The 17806-nt window shown below is 41.4% G+C and overlaps 1 protein-coding gene across 1 annotated transcript; it reads right to left on the reverse strand.

The window, feature by feature from the left end:
- Positions 1-3395: 3395 nt before the first annotated feature.
- Positions 3396-16643, reverse strand: ift43 (intraflagellar transport 43 homolog (Chlamydomonas)). The gene is made up of 9 exons (XM_028566719.1): positions 16527-16643; positions 15227-15328; positions 12642-12712; positions 10051-10086; positions 9187-9233; positions 5061-5133; positions 4155-4230; positions 3951-4013; positions 3396-3708 (listed from the first exon to the last, which is right to left on the reverse strand). The coding sequence occupies exons 1-9, from the start codon at positions 16569-16571 to the stop codon at positions 3598-3600; spliced, it is 624 nt and encodes a 207-aa protein (XP_028422520.1). The 5' UTR covers positions 16572-16643; the 3' UTR covers positions 3396-3597.
- Between the last annotated feature and the right edge of the window lie 1163 nt (positions 16644-17806).

Consider the following 17806-nt stretch of genomic DNA (forward strand, 5'->3'; position numbering starts at 1 on the left):
CTTGACTGTATTTCATGTTCAAACCCCTGTCTCACCCTCCAACCTTCGGCTGCACTACAAACATATGAGGGGAAATAATAATAATCAAAAAATGAATTTAGCCAATCTCACCATCTCAATCTCACTGATACAAAAGAACAAAAGCTTTTTTTCCCCATCTCATGGTTTACACTTGAAAAAAACTCCCAGCCTCTCATTCCCCCTCCTGGGTCCTTTGACAACATGACGGCCGTGAGATGCCCAGGGGCATTCAAAGCTGCCACCGTCCCAGCCATTTCATGTCCAAGCCCACCTGGGGTAAACAAAAAAGGACTTGGAGCGGTAGAATATTAACTAAAGAAGAGAGGGGGAAAAAATAGTACTGACAAAACTGAAAATACTTTTCAACCCATCAAACTTTCAATCTTAAAAAATACCACTTTCATTCTCTTTTGTGGAGCAATTTCCCCTCCTTTCCCACAACCCCCTGTGGGTTTTTAAAGGTGCAGTATATCTAATGAAAAATAAAACATCTGTTTAATCTAGCTATTTCAAAAGCAAATCCCCTTTTGATCAAAAAATGATATTGATCTGACTGCCTTAGTTGTGTGGCGAGGATTTCTCCTTTAAACTTGAAATATCATGAAGTCTTTGTGGCAAATCAATACTGGGGCTGCTTTTTGAGGCTTGTTTCAAAGAGCGCAAGATCTATTTGAATATGGTTGACACAGTTTAGCTAGTTATGTTACAAATTAATGTGTAAAACATGATCTCGTCCTGGCTTTAAAAGGGGGATGTCTTCATTTTCTTGCCTTTTTAAACCGATAATAATCCTTTCATGACCGGTTCATGGCACCTGACTGATGCAGTGCTGGCCAGGTCAGCGACAGGGAACCTGTGACAGGCACGCGGCCCCTGGTGGAATGAACTGGTCCTAATATCCCTTGAGCTTTAGCGTGTCTGTCCTCACCCCTCACTCTGTGTCTGCGGGGCCCCGGCATCGGGCCCCAGCTATCTCCACATCTCCCCATTTTCTTTAATTACACCTCAGCATATTGCTTTTGGGCCATATGGAAGGCAGATATTGTGACCAGATAAGATGTATAAACTTCTGTCAACACCACAGCATATTAGGTAGTGCTGGAAGCATATTATCTCTATTCTATCCTTCCAATTAGCGCCCAATATCAAAATACATTAAGACAAGCCTGTCGACATGGAGCAGGAAAAAACATTACATTTAATGGGGCCTTCCTCCGTTTTTTATTAAAATTGTATTACTTCCTTGCGTTTGTTTTCTTTGCCACAAAATGAAAAGTAATTTCCACCAAGGGACCCAATAAAAACACAGATAAATTACCCATTTAAACCCAATGGAACTCCCTGTGCTCAGCTGGTCCATGCTGACCTAAAGGTTTTACAGGGGGGTCTTCAGTAACTAACTGCTGCTTTAAAAATAAACAGTGTAGATTCACACGAGAAAACTTCTTTTCCTGCATACAACTCTGAGATTTGTTGTGCCATGGTGTTGCATGTGTCCCATCATATCAAAGGATTTTAAACATTGTGTCATTACTGGAACATTTTGAATGAAATATCGGATTACAGAAGCATCAGCATTGGGGCAACATGGATTTTTACAGCAGTAATGGCTCCATTATTTTAATAGAAAAATGTCAAGGAAAAACAAATTACACCCTAAACCCATGAGAGGCCTGTATCGCCTGATCTGATATACACAGCATCAGCGTGGCCTTGACTCAGCTCACCTCCCAGTGACACCATGTTCACCTGAAAGCTACCCCATAACCAAAAAGCTCTCTAACAACACAACTGTCTTCTTCACTAGAAATAATGTACATATTGTAGCTGTTTTGATGTGATTGAATTCACTGCACCCAGACAGTGAGAGGTCATTCTGAGCCTCGCTGCAGCATCAGGATACACTGTATGCACTGAGAGACACGGAGAGAATAAAGAAGAAGAGAGCGGCAGGATGAGGGAGTGGAGAGGTCACTTTGAGAAGCTGGATGCAAGCATATGCCAAACAGCGTCTCTGGATCTCTCTCTCTCTCTTTCTCTAATCCCCTCTCTGATCCACCGATGCATGGGCCAATCATTTGAGGCCGGCCACAACCCGTGATCACTGGGCCCTAATCTGAGTCCTCGGCCCATCCGCAGTCCACCTCAGACAGCACCGGCCGGCTGCCAGCAGAGGAGTGGCAGGCTTAGCCTTCTCCAGAGAGACAGCTAGAGGTTGTCTCTACATGGATGGGCACTTCGCAGCTCGGCGGGGGCAAGAGGAAGGGGCAACATAGCAGCTGCTCAGGGCATATGGGCAGAATTCATTAAGTCTGGCTAAATAAGCCAATTGTGGAGGCGGTAAAAAGAGAAAAAAATGCATTTGTATGTCTGATAGAGAAACAGAGATCACTCATGGCGTTTGAGCACTGGGCTCAAATATACTGCCACACACAAACATTCTGAGCACAAATATCCCGTGTGATAGCTTCGTCCTGAGGTGTTACACTTAAAGGAGTTGATTCAAGGCCCGCCAAATGAAAAATCTGGATCTATTTGTGATGGGCAGTGATTGAGCTGTTAGATGCATAGATTATGTGTCCTTGAGGACTTTGCTGTGCATCTCTAAATGTCATGAGACTGCTCTCTGCCTCAGAAATAAACCTAATCACAATCTGTAAATGTTATAGCTGTTTCTATAATAGACTTGGCCTGACTTTGGAGGCCTGCATTTATATTCACACACATGAACCAAAGACAAAACTGAATGCTGATACATGCGACCAGCGCATTCCGTAAATCATATCAAATTGTGTGACAATGTCGATTTAAATTCACTTCTGAAAACATCCGTATACTGTCCTGTGGCCTGCTTGGTGGGAGCTATATTCAGTGTTATCACATTTTTGTGCGAGATTTGTGTTCTTTTACTTAAAGAGCACACACCTGACACAAGGCTGCTGTCTTGTTCCCGACTTACATCCAATTCTCTTTATCCAGTAAAAGGTATAATGTATGCTAATCCCCCAGGTGTCAATAGGAACTCTGTTCAATGCATTTGAGATAATAGTGAAGAAGGGGTTGCTCCTATCGAAGACCTGGAAGATAAAGTCAATGGCACAGTCAATAACAATAAGGTTGTAGGCTTTAATGAGGAATGTTAATTTGAACACAATCAACTGGATTTCAGCTTAGCTGATTATCAACCTTGGACTTGTATGAGGGTGTTGATAATGCTGGCAGTACAGAGAGGGCTTCTTTTTTTTTTTTTATCTGTGACAGCTTTTTGTTCAGAGGAGCGTTTTTATACTAAATCAGTTTGCCTTTTGGCTGTTTATGTTAGAAACTAACCAAAAAATAAGAGTGAAATTCCAAAAACCTAAACAAAGACAGGGTAAGACAACACGGCACTGTTCACTGCACAGTGAACTTTATTTTGAAAATTCATGAAACACTCTATACACTTTACAAAATTTAAATTCTGGATAACAAACAGTAATTAAAGTTACTATAACCAAAGTCACTGGCCCTTCTGTGTAATGGCCATTCACCCAGTTCCCACTGGAGCCATTTAAAGTCCAAGTCCAAACCTCCTCCTCATGTTACAGGCAACGCAGCCTGCTCCTCACTCTCTCCTTGATCCCATTCCATCAGCAGCTCTGAGGACACCTCTGTAAACAGATGATCCCAGTCCCAGCTCACATCATCCTGAAGAGCAGAAGAGGGGGAGAAAATAAGAATCAGAGAGAGACATACCAAGAAAGAGAGCATGGGGAACAGAGGGAGCAAAGAGAGGAGAATGGGGGAAGGAGAGCAGAGGGTGTTAATGTACACATCATAAATCTTGATTACCTGGGAGACAGAGTGGCAACCTCCCCTGGTGCTCTAGAAACAGCTGGACAGGCATTCGCTGGAAGCTCACAAGCTATATTTACTAAAAACTCACTCACCTCTTTCACCTCCTGCTCTGGTGCTAAAACCTTGGTGAGGAGCTTCAAGTCAATCTCTCCATCCTGAAGAAAGATCGCAGTAAAATTCACTTAGCTTACACAAACAGAGGTAAAGTTGGTTGCAAAATTAAATGGACCACCTTGGCGAGAAGAGAGGTAGGAATATCAAAGAGATATAAAAATAAATGTATGTCCTTGACTTACTAAGGTCTGGAATGCAGAATAATGCTTTAGATCATTGTCCAGATCTCTGTAGGTCATTACCCGGTTTACCTGGATGCTAACAAGGAGACAAAAAGTCAGAATAGGCATCTAATAGACTAACAGATATTTATTTCAATCAGGACAACACGCATAGAAAAGTAGTAGCCATCCTGACTGCAGTGGTTTCACACTACATGCAAACGAAGAAGTTTGAAGTTTGTGCACAATGAAGCTCCAAGACTTTAAGCAAAGACCACAGAGAGCAAGAGATGGTTGCCAAGTGGTAAACGCTTCAAATTGAAACCCAGCTGCTTATCTGTGGGTTGGAATTAAGTGGGGGGGGGCTCTCAAAGTGGCCGGGGCCTAGCAGTGCATGCCAGTCCTACTTACTGCACATTACACGCTACATTGCCCCCGCAATGAGTTCAATGTGGATATTATCTCGCACAGAGAGCAAGCCCCAGCCTAATAACCTCCACCGCTGTCATAGCCTTGCTACATATTCGACACATGTCGGCGTGTCTCTCACTGCCCTGTAAATCAAAGGGCCCAGTTAGTAGAGACCCTGGTAACAGAGTTGCATAAATCACAACCAACTGTTATTTCTCCATTTCAGCCAATAAAGCAAGACACTCTGCAATGGCATGAGTGGAGGACAGGTAACCATCAAAGTCACCAGAGCAGGCTACTGATCTAGTGTCCTGTGCACAGACAGAGGTTAACTGTCATACATGAGTCTGGGGAAGCTCTGTGTGTGTGTGTGTGTGTGTGTGTGTGTGTGTGTGTGTGTGTGTGTGTGTGTGTGTGTGTGTGTGTGTGTGTGTGTGTGTGTGTGTGTGTGTGTGTGTGTGTGTGTGTGTGTGTGTGTGTACATCCTTCTAAAAGTTTAAGGTGTCACTACCGTACCTTGGTGGAGCTGCAATTTGCATGGTGAGATCTTCTTCCTGTACTTCTTCAAGGTCTGGAATCACTGGAATATCTGAAAACCCCAACATTTTAAAGAGGATCTGATAACATTTTAAAAAGTCTCAAAATTTGACAAAATCTGATTAGCAGCCAAATGACAGAATCATTTATGAAAAATACAGTAAATCCCCTGTGTAAGGCTGCTAAAAGTGCAAATTTTTGTGTGAATATGAGTATGTGTGACCATGTCTGTGTGGCACTTCCTCCACTCCCTCTCTGTGGTTACATCCTCATAAGAGCTGCCCTGTCACAATAGCCATGCGGCCATGAATATTCAGGAGGCGAGGCGTCAGCTCTTCCTGCTGTGAGAGGGGCGCTGGCCAGGGGCTCCCCAGAAAGCACCCCCTGCTACCTTAGCATTTGGGCCCTGTCAGTGCCGCCCACCCCCAGGACCCGCAGTGGCCGGTAGGCCGACCTCCATGTCCATTCTGCCACTCCGACTGGGGCGGCATCCAGCCATGTGCAAGAGTATTTGCTTGTGGGCCCATCTGTGTGGGGTCGGAAGTCACAGTGCGGCCTGGCAGGGGCTACAGTGCCAGGAGCCGCCAACCCGCTGCTCAAACAGTGGGAACCCACTTTAATTGGCAAAACGCAACAGGACAGAGGATGGCTCCACTCCCAAGAAGGACAGGGCAAACTTTCACAGCATTTTTCAGATGGATGTTTGTTGGAGCAGGGAAATAAAAGAGGCATAATAAGACAGATTGGATGAAATAAGTTATATAGTTAATAATAAATAAAGATACTGATTGAAATGTGTTCAAAGACTTTAATAATGAGTCCCTTATTGTGTGATGACATTTATCAACTAAAGGTTACAATGTAGCTAAAGAAGAATGTACACAATAGTCAATCAGGAAGCATTGTTTGCAAAAGAAAATGTGTTCTAAGTTTTATCATGTTTGTATCAAACAGTATACATTTTTGTGTAGTACAGACAGTTGCCAAAAACTTTACTGGCTTTCCATCTGCCCTTATAAAAAAATGTGTTAACTTTGAATGTGATGTGGATTTCATGAACAATATTGGGGGGGGCAGGGGGGTGGCAGACTGCACATCCTTATTAGCTCCACAGCTGAGTGTTGACAGTGAGAGAGAGAGAGAGAGAGAGAGAGAGAGAGAGAGAGAGAGAGAGAGAGAGAGTGGAAGTAAAAGAGAGAGAGAGAGAGAGAGAGACGAACAGACATGGAGAGAAAAAGAGAGCTGGACTGCATGAAGAGGGTTGTCAGTAATCTCTAACCACAGTACTGCACCCTGAGGGGAAAGTCAATAGAGGAGCTAAATAGAGGTGAGGAGATGGAAGTGTGCATCTGATGTGAGGAAATATCTTGGCATCTATGTCACCATTCCTTCAAAATAACTCCTGAAAATAAACTGGAGTTGAAGAAACATCGATCTGTGATGCAACATTTTAGTTCTCCATAAAAGTTATGGACTGTTGAGATGAAGAGAAATTATTTTGATTCTGAACATATTTCTTAAAAGACAACTTGGTCAAAACCTAACCTATCAACTCTCAGAAGATAACAAAAGCGCACCCTCTGTTGATAACTTATTTCTTTCTCTTTTTTAATTAAACCAAATTAAAAATGCCACGCTCGTTTAGCCGCTGACAAGATTCATCTGTGTTTCTGATATCCAAATAAATGCAGGCGCGGGTATTTCATATTCATGAGGCCCCGGTGACACTTTGTCCTCTCATTTACAAAGCACAGCGTTCAGCAGAATCTGTCCCCCCTGGACCCCCAATCAAATTTAATGGTCTTAGTGCAATGACATCAAAAAGCCTTGCTTTCCAGCTCTTTGCAAACAGCTTCCTGGGTTGTCTATCTGTCCACACACACACACTTTTTCATTTCAACCAGTAATACACTATTATCACACTCCATGAGAGTTCAATGTGAAGCACAGAGGCATACGTTGTCTATATGCAAAGTCTATTATTAAGTGAAAAAAGTAACAACATTTTTGAATGGGCTTCAAATTCAACCCATTACTGGAGGTCAAGCGGGGCATAAAAGCAGCCGCAAACAAGCCAGTGTTTTCTTCTGACGCAAAGGGCAGCTCCATCAGTAGGAGCGGTCATTCCTTAGCGCGCCACACATTACCTACACTCACTTCCTTCCCTCGGCTGGACATGTATCAAGGTGGCTTTTGTCTGTCAGCGAGCAGGACAAGCATATCCTTATTACATGGTCGCGTCCAGCTTCCTCGCTGAAGCATGTAAATATCAAAAGGGGATAATTTGCTGTGAATGTAGACATACTCCCAGCAGGCACACGCCAGTCAGCGACTTTGGAGAACAGGACATCTTGGGCTCCTATAATCTACGCAGGGGTCCAGTCAAATGATTATCTAGGCACAGAACAATATTCAATACATCAATGGCTACGAGTAAGACAGTGAGACATGAAAAAGATGAGTGTTTTTGCGATACTGGTGCTATTTTAAGTGACTAGCAGGAGGCTGTGGGGCCAGCTGATGGGAGCAGGGGTCTCTCTCTCTCTCTCTCTCTCTCTCTCTCTCTCTCTCTCTCTCTCTCTCTCTCTCTCTCTCTCTCTCTCTCTCTCTCTCTCTCTCTCTCTCTCTCTCTCTCTGTAGCCAGTGGACATAAGGGATAAGGGTAGGGGACATAATCAAGATCGCAGGGGCTATCTCACTAACCCTCAGCACTGTAATTTCCAATGCCCCTGCCTCCGGCTCTGTATTAAGAGGTCTCCCTCCACAGAGTAATAATCTTTCCGGCGGCATTAACTGCAAGAGAACCAAACCTCTGGACTCTTCATTCAACTGGCCGTTTTAGCCATCGCATACTAGACAGTGACAGACAATATGTGTATGTGTACATAAAATGTAACTGAGACGTACAGTATTATAAAATGTTTAAAGTACCTTAAACCCTGCATTTCAAGTGTGCAATTGTGATTATATCAATACATTTACAAATTAATTCTGTAAAATTCTTTATTTTTTCCAATTTTAATATTGCAACATTTACATAGGGATGAGTGATAATTAAATACTATTGTTTACTATATCTCCACATTATAATAATTTGTAATAACGCTTTATCATAGTTCACAGTTCTCATTAGAAAATGAATGATAAAAGTTAAATATTTGAATAAAAAAACTATGAAGACACAATTGTTTCCTTAATGTTAGTAATTCATCACATATTTGTAGTTTTGTTTTGAGTTACATAACTTATATTTCATTCTTCTTCCTATTCTAAGTATCATCATCATGTATTACAATACAGAATTTAGAAACATGATGATGGACATTTTATACAGTGTTATGAGCTGTAGTTAAAAGGGTTTGAATAATATGCTATTTATTTGTTCATAAATGGCATTAGTAAATCCTACCTGAGATAGGGATGTGTTATAAGTCCTTCAGTGTTGTCAACTGAGCATTTCATGCTGCTAACCTATATTTACTAAGGCAATTTGATCCTATTTCCCCAACTGCCTTGCGCCACAAAATAGAACAATTATTCTAGGCAGGGTTCAGCTTAAATTTCCCCACTCAGTTTTGACATTGTTTGTGGTGTGCAGAGTTGGGCCCTCAGGTGACTCAGTTACTGCGAGATCTGTATTCAACAGCACCTGCCTGTGTGTGTGTGTGTGTGTGTGTGTGTGTGTGTGTGTGTGTGTGTGTGTGTGTGTGTGTGTGTGTGTGTGTGTGTGTGTGTGTGTGTGTGTGTGTGTGTGTGTGTGTGTGTGTTAGTGACTAACTGAGCAGCTTTAGGTGGAGAGGGAAACACTTAAATCCCATCACCTATAGAGCTAACCTTATTTATTGAGCATATTCATTTGTCATTTTCTTAAAAAGGGTCCTGCTTATACGGTGTCACACACTGGTCAAAAGGAAAAACACAGAGGTAGAGTTCTAACACATGAATTCAAGGAGAAATATGGTGTGAGCATCAGTGAAAAGCGATGATCTGACTACCTGCTTATCTGCTCTACTTCCAGAGGATGAATGTGCCGGGGAGGCACTGGAGGGCTCCTCTTTGCCCGTGAGGAGAGACACAGAGTGGGACATAGTGAGGGTGCTCTTACCTCCTTCATCATCTGATCCCTGGGGAGTTTGTGGTCGCAGGCGGCGGCTGTAGAAACAGGAAGTGTGAGAGTATGAATTATTTAATGCTTTCAAAATGGAGCCCAACGGTGAGGTCATCCCAGGGAGTGAGTGAATTGGCTCCTGGGCTACTTTGCTTTGATGATAGGCCTGTGTTTTGTCTTGTCTTTCTCTCACGGTAGTCAGGACACTTGCTACAGCCTGACTGGACTTCTGAACAGTATTCTCTGCCAAAAGACACTGATGATGGTATGAGACGCTGCTGTGCTGTCTGGGTGACCAGCCTGCAAGCCTTAGACAAGATCACCTCTAGGATTTAAAAAAAGAAGAAAAAAAAAACAGCTGGAGCAGCAGTCTGAATAAGTATTACTGAGACAAGACAGTTGTGACAGAAGCACAACATAAGGGATTTCTTTTTTTTTTTGCACAGTAACAACTTTACACACAAAGCCTCTATCTCACTACAGCCATTCAGGCACTGAGGCACTGGGCTCCAACTGCGGTGATGAGTAAAACATAGACGACTTCGTCCTCTACCTGCCTCTCCTCATGATGTCTATTCTAGTCACAGAATGATGTGAGGGAGGGTGAGGGGGGAAAACTAGAATAACAGAAAAAACTTGGCTCCTAACAGCAATAAAAGTGATGACAACTCAGTCACGCTATTTTTTAATCATGTTAAGTGATTGTTCTTGGAAGGCAAGGATTAGTTGAAACCAAGGACAATCTAAAAGGACAGCACTATTTCCACTTTACTGCAAAGGGAACAAACATTTAAACTGACCTATTTTATGCATACACACAAACACGTAACTGGCATTGATGTGGTGGCTGAGCGAACTTACTCTTCCAGGTCTTCAGCTGCAGGCCTTCTTGAAGATCTGTATAGCAGCAGAAAAAAACAAGTGTTACACAAATTAAATAACACACTTGTTAAATTACATTTTTCCTGCCTTCAAAATAATGATAAGCACAAGGAATAATATAATATTCCTGGCACAGTCCATAGAGCTATTTTGAGGAATACATCCTCTCCATCTGTATCTAATGATAGTAATTCTGCTATATCAGACACAGTGGGGTCTACAATAGTTGTCTTCTCCAATCGGTTTTCTCAACCTCGTCTCTTGCTGGACGATACTGCTATTTCGGACTTCTCTCCATTTACACAGCTCAGCTTGAACAGAGCACGCCAGCTACCAAAGTACTGTGTTTCGACACTTCTCTGTTCTCTCAACACAGTATTTTTAGCATTCGCTATCTGTTTTAAGAAAGGTAGAAATCACACCAGAACTAAAACAAAAACATTATTATTACCTAAGAAGTATTTCACCAGATCACTCATATAACATAAGAAAGGAATCAATGCAGAGTGAGTGCTTGTGTGTTCTAACTAGCCTAAAATTTGTATAAGAGGTTTTAATCTTTTCTCATGATGCAAAATGCTTCTGCTCGTACTCCTGGTTGAGTAGTGCCCCCTACTGGTTTTAAAAGTAATACATCCAGTACAGCAACAGTCTTTTCCTTGCTGTCATTTTCATCCTTTCATACTGTCACTAATCAAGATTGCAGGCTTGCAGTAATAATTGATATTAAATAAATTCATACTTTTAAATAAATATATAAATATACATTTCTCAAAAAAAAAAAAAAGTACCAATTTTGGGATTAAAATCACTGCACACTAATGTCAGTGTTCAGGGGCTCCGGACATCACTAGCAAGGCAAATCCGCTGTGAACAACCATGGGAAATAAATGAAAGCTTCTATGTCAAAAGTAGCACCTGCACACAAACGCCAATCCCTACTTTCAGTTCACCATAAGAGAGATCCCTCGTTCTTCCAGAGGTTACTCACTTTTTTTCTATTAAAGGGTTTTCCTGCGGGTTGTTTGCTGAACTGTTTGCTGTACAGACTGTAAAGACTTTAAGGCTAATTTGAGGTGTGACTTTGGGTTATATCAATAAAATTGACTTGACAGGCAGAGCAGACAACATTTCAATTCAGACAAACAAACTCAACTCAAATAAATAAAGGCAGTACAAAAATCCCGATATTACACCTTATAGTATCCCAGAGGGAAATCTGAATATCATTTTATGTCATATATATCAAATGTAATCTGAATACATACATACATTTAAGGTATAATGTATTTATTATGTGTATTGGAAAAAGGGGAGACCCAAAATAAAAGGAAAGAGTCACATAAAACACAACTAGCGAACCAATTCTCAGCTGAAAATGTTGACTCCTGTGTTGTCAGTCTTATCCATACTGGATACTCGAGTCCAACCAGGCAGGGCAGAGAGGAGCTAAGGGAGCCTACCTGCCTGCCCTTGGACTGTGTCCTGTCTGGGGGGCGGGGGTGGCGACACTTAAGACACATTACAGGCCCCTTGATTAAGACTCATGTAAGGCAAAGCGATAGACATGGTAAAACTGTCTGGAAAAAGTTGTTAGGGATAAAATATATTGTGACAACCTGGTTTCAAAGGTTCATCAATAAACTGACAGATCATTTAGTGTCAATTAGAAGTGATAGATCGACAAATCCCGGGATTTCTGCGCTGGGATTAGTGGGAGGAGGGCGGCGGTGATTGAGCATGAGGGGTGACATTGAAGGGAAAGTCCTTGCCGGTTCCAGGGGGGACCATTACTTACATTGTTTCAGAGGGGATCAATGCGCACGCAAACCGCTTTTACACCTCCTGTGTTTCAATCGCTTTGTGACTGGGAATCAAGCTAGGATACGCAAAAGCACAGAAGCGACACACTGACCTTCTGTGAGAAAGGAAAGATCTATTGAGTTTGCTGTTTTCCCTGCTTGCACTAACGGTGCAGTAAACTACGCAAATAAGCACAACTGACTCAGCCGGTTCACTTTGATGCATCTCCCATGCTCTCTCTTCCACTTCTAAACACAGTGGCAGGTGGAAGACAGACACAAACAAGAGAGGGAGTTGCACACTACAATAAAAAAGTCTCATGTTGATTTAGTCATGTACAGTATTCAGATTTAGATTTGTTAGTTGTAAACAAACGCGCAAACACCGTCCATCTGTTCCAAATATTTCATGAATTCTCCATGTTGTGCTCCCTATGTAAAGAGCAGACTGCAGTGGTAAGGGGTGATTAAGTGGCTTCAACCCCTGTGATGAAGTGGCTAGCTGACTAACAGTGCCCTCCTGTGGCTGATACATTAACCATGTCAATTACCGCCTTGCTCACAGATGAAGACGAATGGAGAGTTGCCTGCTCAGACAGGCTCCCTCTAACCTTGTTGATTCACAGCCTGAGTGCCAAATATGCACTGATAAATAAGCTCATTCAACAGCATGAGAGTTCATTAATAACACATAACCCAAGACCACAGCTCGCAGTCTCCACCTTGGGTGTAGCCACAGGAGATAGAGGAAAAGGTGAAGATACGTACTTGGTAGAACCAGACCCAGAGCTTTCTTCTGCCCAGCCACCCTGCCGTCGGGCCGGTTTAGGAGGAGGGCCCTGGAAGAAGAGAGAAATTTATTAGCAAAAAGCTTCATTGAATGTTTACTCACTCACATAGAGGATAAACAAATCACATTTGTTAGCATTCTAACTGTTATTTGGCTTTAATCTTGGAAAATGAAGCACAAAAACATCATGGTTGTTTCTATATGATATAGCTTTACGTTTTGTCATAATTAAAGGGGCTTAAAAGTATAGGGCTTATAGGTTACATCAATACCTGTTTGACAAAGTGGTGAATAGGCTATAATATGTAAGTACAAAATCTGTTTTTAAAGTGAAAATGTGCCAGTAGATGGCCCTCTTGTCCATAACAATGGAAAGGGGGGCACCTTAAATTTGTAAAAATGTAAAATAAAATGCAAGCTTAATTGTCCTGCTAAAGGTCTGGGGACCATTTAAACCAAAGTTCACCTCTAATCCTATACTTCAATATCTAAGTTGCAAGCTACCAAAAACCTCCTGTACAGTAAACAACATGCCTGGTATGTGCAGCACAGATTCATTTACAGTATATGCTCTCCATCGTTTCGTTTATTATTATAATGTTCAATACCGTCCATTTTCAGCACCAGAACATATGAAGGAGAGTGTGGGAACTGCCAGGGCCTGTAAGTCTGACCCTAAAATAGATCGAAAAATAGATCTCTCTCTCTCTCTCTCTCTCATTCTTTGATTCTGAAAATAGTAAACTGAGTATGCATCTCTATCCTGAGACCGGGACCCTGAGACCAGCACTTGAATGAATGAATTCCTCAGAGCACGCGGAGGTGGGTACTAGACAAATGAATTAGGGAAAAAAAGGCACAACATTTCTCATTACTAAATTGGGTCTGCAGAGGACAAAGTGCTCGTGAAGAATTTCTTTCGTTTATGATGAAAGAGAAAATAATCTTTCATGGCTGGTTCCTTCACCAAAGCCATTTATAAATCTGAATGTCACCATTAAGCAGGGAAGAGGGAGGGGGAGCCACTCTGCTCTGCTGTATATTACCATTAATCGAGAGAGCTGAGGCTGAAACAGCTCCCTCAACTTTGTGTTATTAGTAACTGTCTCTTTATTAGGAACAAAGGGAATTGCAATAATGACAATTGAGTCATTTAAGCAACATTAAAAAATTCCTTCAAGTAATGTGAAATCCCTCTGATGTTTGGTATTTCTGACAATGAACAATTTTTACGAGAGACAAGATAGTAAGGTCAAGTTTCTTTGAGTGGAATACATTTATCCTGTGACAGTTATTTCACTCTACAAAAATGGAGAGGACCATAAGTGTCCTGAGAAACAAAACAAATCTGTGACTCGAATTCTTCATGACCAAATAAGAACTTCACAGTTGTAGTAAAATAGTTATGGCTGTTAAGGCAATTAACTTAGCTCTCGTAGTTTCTAATTTAGGATTCTCTGATGGTCTCTAGGGCAAGGGACTTGTGGTGGCCAAACCCTATGAGCCCATAAAAGCAAATGAGTCTTTGTTTAAAAGGATGACAGGAATGTGACCAATCAGTTGGGTATTTTAGGCAGAAGAGGCCAGGGTTGATAAACGAAGACTGCAAATAAACACACCCAGTCACACGACACTCTGGAAAAATGTATTGCATGTGCACAGCAGGTCAGAGAGGGCGCGAGAATACCGGTTCATACATTAGGGAAGTTGCCCTAATTTGGGAACATTAGCCTAAAGCAAAAGCATTTCTGGGATTGTTTTGCTTTGGGAATGTTGGCTGGTTTACATTTTGCCAATCTAGGAGACGTGACAGATTCCATAAATGCCAATGATAGTGGAGTGAAATTATTTGTTATACGTCAACTCTGATTTGACTTCTCTCATATATTTTTGCCCTATATTTAGTCTAAATGTAACAACATTAACTCCAACATTTTTTAAGAGGCAGACATCACTGAGAAAACAACATTGCTGCTAAGACTTAACGTGATTCATGTCACATTAGGCAGTATAAGGAGAGGATTTATTTTTTTTAAAAGTTGGTAGAGTCATGGGGACTTTAGTGATGTAATCTGCTTGTTTTTCAATTAGACAATTTACGAGAGAACCATTACAAAGCTTTGCGACTCTAAAGTTTTAAAGGGTTTTAGAGCTTGTATGAAGTAACACTTCAAAACATTTGATTCAAGCACATCAGATCCAATACACACAGAATAATAAATGAAGAGCAGCTACCGTTTTGGAACAGTGTCGATCTGTTTTCAAACCTGCTGAAGTAGGAAAATGGCAACTCAAATGGCTCTGCATAAATTAGCCCTCTAATAAAACTCAATATGTGTGTCAATCTGGTGTTAGTACTACTGTAAATGGTATAAGGTTGATGTCTGGAGCATTAGCAGCAGAAGCCATGCAAATTCATCGCTTATTTCATGCTACCTACCTCATCGTCCTCCTGTGATTCATGTATGAGACAAAACCAAAATGCATATTGATGAAGATTAATGTTGTGAGGTGAAATTATAACAAGCAACTATCTATATATGTATATGCCATGTTCACATACTTCTCCCATTGAAGCAGATGTGGAGGACTTCCTTATGTAATGAGAATCTTCAAACGATGATTGGTCTGCTGCGAGGCGAGCTCTTCGTCCAGACTTTGCAACCTGGGAAATGTGCATACTTTTTAAATGGAAAATAGATTTTGATATCATAAAGCCAGAAGCTGGCACTTCCAACAACTCCCAAAGACGTTGGGGTTTTACTTTGCTTAAACTGTGCCATCTAATGAGCCAACCAAATGTTGTCTGGATGAACTTCAAAATACGGTAGATCAGGTTATTCCACTTTCATAAACCAACCAAGTTTGGTGCTAAGTATGCTTTTTCTTCATAATTTTGTACAACTTCCAATTCTGTGCAGTCACACTGTGCAGATGTGGCAATGACATTTTTCTTTTTGCACAGGATAGGAACATTATTCAACATGTGAACATTTTCCTTGAAGAACGGAGCAACAACTCTACTGAAGGACAATCATTAGACTTTCAGTAGGTTGTTGCATTATTTACCATTATTTTACCAAACAACAAAGTATATTAAATATAAAACACTTTTTCAAAAATGGATGGCATAATCATAACCAGAAATTCATTCAGAGCCATTTGTAAAAAAATAATAATAATAATTAATTTAAAAAAAAGGTTTCTCAAATGCTGTAAACCCAAATTAACCGTTTTGTTTACATCGCAAATATTTTAGCACAATAAAAATGAACATTAAACAATCAGCACCAGCAACAAACAGGAAGGTAAATGTACCCCCAAGCAACCTACAGTATAAAGTTACAATTCAAAGATAATTGCTTTTTATGGAGAAAGTGTGATAGCAATTGAATTAAGTATACGCACACCCCAATATGGACGTTTCGTGTAAGATTTTCGATGGAGTAATGTTAGTTACAGACCAACCAGGCCAGAGTGGGTAAAGAAAACCCATTCGACCTAACTGAGCACAGTAACCTAATCTATAAAACAGTGAGCCATGCACTGCATGTCGGGAAATTTCAGGTAGCGGGGCTAACCACTTAAGTTAGCTAATGTTGTATACTCACAGACAACCCTCTTCTGCTGCCGTTGCTCAAAAGCGGTATAATAAAAATGGGTAACAGACAGGTTAAAAAGCTATCTAATTTACTGACTGGCTAATACTGACATTTACATTAGCTTAAAAGCTAAGCAGCTAGCATTAGCCTCACTGCACAGTAACATTATGCTCTCAACTCCATCTACAGCGTACAAACTTAACGTTACCTCTGCCCCTATTCCCTTTACTGCGTTCTCTGCTATTCAAACGAGTCACTCACATTTTTTATCGCTCCACAATCTCCGAGCTGAAAGTTATCGTCCATTTCTTTCCTCCTTGCCACCACCCCACAAGGGTAGCGTCTTCCTGGTTATCAACAAGCGTCACGCTCTCCATGGTAACGCCAATCTGAAGCATCTCGGTAATCAACGCGATGTCGCGTCATTAAGTAGGTAAATAAACAAACAAACAAATAGCTACAATACGCAGGAAGTATTTAGCTATGACAAATTGATTATAATGCTGCTGCTGTTGCTGAGTATCATGATAACAGCCAGGAGCTCGTTATGTTTAATATTATCTTTGTTTCCCTTTTTTTGCTGCAGGGTAAAAATCCCGTAAGGTGTTTCTCCTGCGATAGGACAGCATTTAGATGTGTTTCTAGTGCATGCAATGCACAGTGTCACCATTAACCAAACCCATTTTGAAGAAATAAGGTAAATAGATATTTGAAGCATGTTAACTTTTAAGAATAGCCTGATAAGTGACTAATTTCCTAAAATTAGAAATCTCATGCCATGTACACTGAAGCATTCAGTTCCAGTGAAAGGTCGGACCAAATATTGACTCAGTGTTGTTGGGTCAGTAAAAATAAGGGATATAGGGATGTTATAATCATTATGTCATCCAAACAATCAGAGTCTGAGTTTGCCTTTTACCAAACAAACAGCATCTTTCCCACAACTCCCACGCGTTTGCCATTTTTTTCTGTCACATTATCTCATCTACTGCAGTGGTCTGTCACGTCAATATCCACACAGGCCTACAGCCAGAGGTCTGAGAAAGTAGGAAGATGGGACCTGAAGTTTCCCCTGACGTCCGCTAGATGTCGCTGCTATGCATATTTTTTGTTCCTGGGGAGAAGCTGAACGGTAGCAGCATCCAGCGGATCACAGCAGCTGGCTGGGCTCCCCGTGCACCTTCAAGATGTCTTTGGTAACTTTGGCCCTCCATCTGCATTTGATTTTCCTACAAAACTTTATTTTGGATATGGTTGATATTGTCAAAGGACTTATAAAAGTCCACTCAATGACCCCCCCAGCCAGGCTAAGGGGTCCTTAGGCTAATTGATGGGAATTTATGAGCACACAGCAACACATTGCTTAACTTGGTTCAGCTTGTTCCTGTTTTGAATGAAATCATTTCTGTCAATTTAGGGGTGGTTGGGTAGGTGGGTGAATGGGGCCGGGAGGGAGGGGGGCAAATGTGTTATGTATCTCTGTGTGTGTGTGTGTGTGTGTGTGTGTGTGTGTGTGTGTGTGTGTGTGTGTGTGTGGGTGC

The sequence above is a fragment of the Perca flavescens genome, chromosome 20, assembly GCF_004354835.1.
Source record: "Perca flavescens isolate YP-PL-M2 chromosome 20, PFLA_1.0, whole genome shotgun sequence".
NCBI classification, from domain to species: domain Eukaryota; kingdom Metazoa; phylum Chordata; class Actinopteri; order Perciformes; family Percidae; genus Perca; species Perca flavescens.

Coding starts and splice junctions, on each gene's coding strand:
- ift43 (XM_028566719.1), bottom strand. CDS start 16,571: ATGGACGATAACTTTCAGCTCGGAGATTGTGGAGCGATAAAAAAT. Junction 12,713..15,226: donor CATCTGCTTCAATGGGAGAA/GTATGTGAACAT, acceptor CTCTTCTTCCAG/GGCCCTCCTCCTAAACCGGC. Junction 10,087..12,641: donor TCTGGGTCTGGTTCTACCAA/GTACGTATCTTC, acceptor GCTGCTATACAG/ATCTTCAAGAAGGCCTGCAG.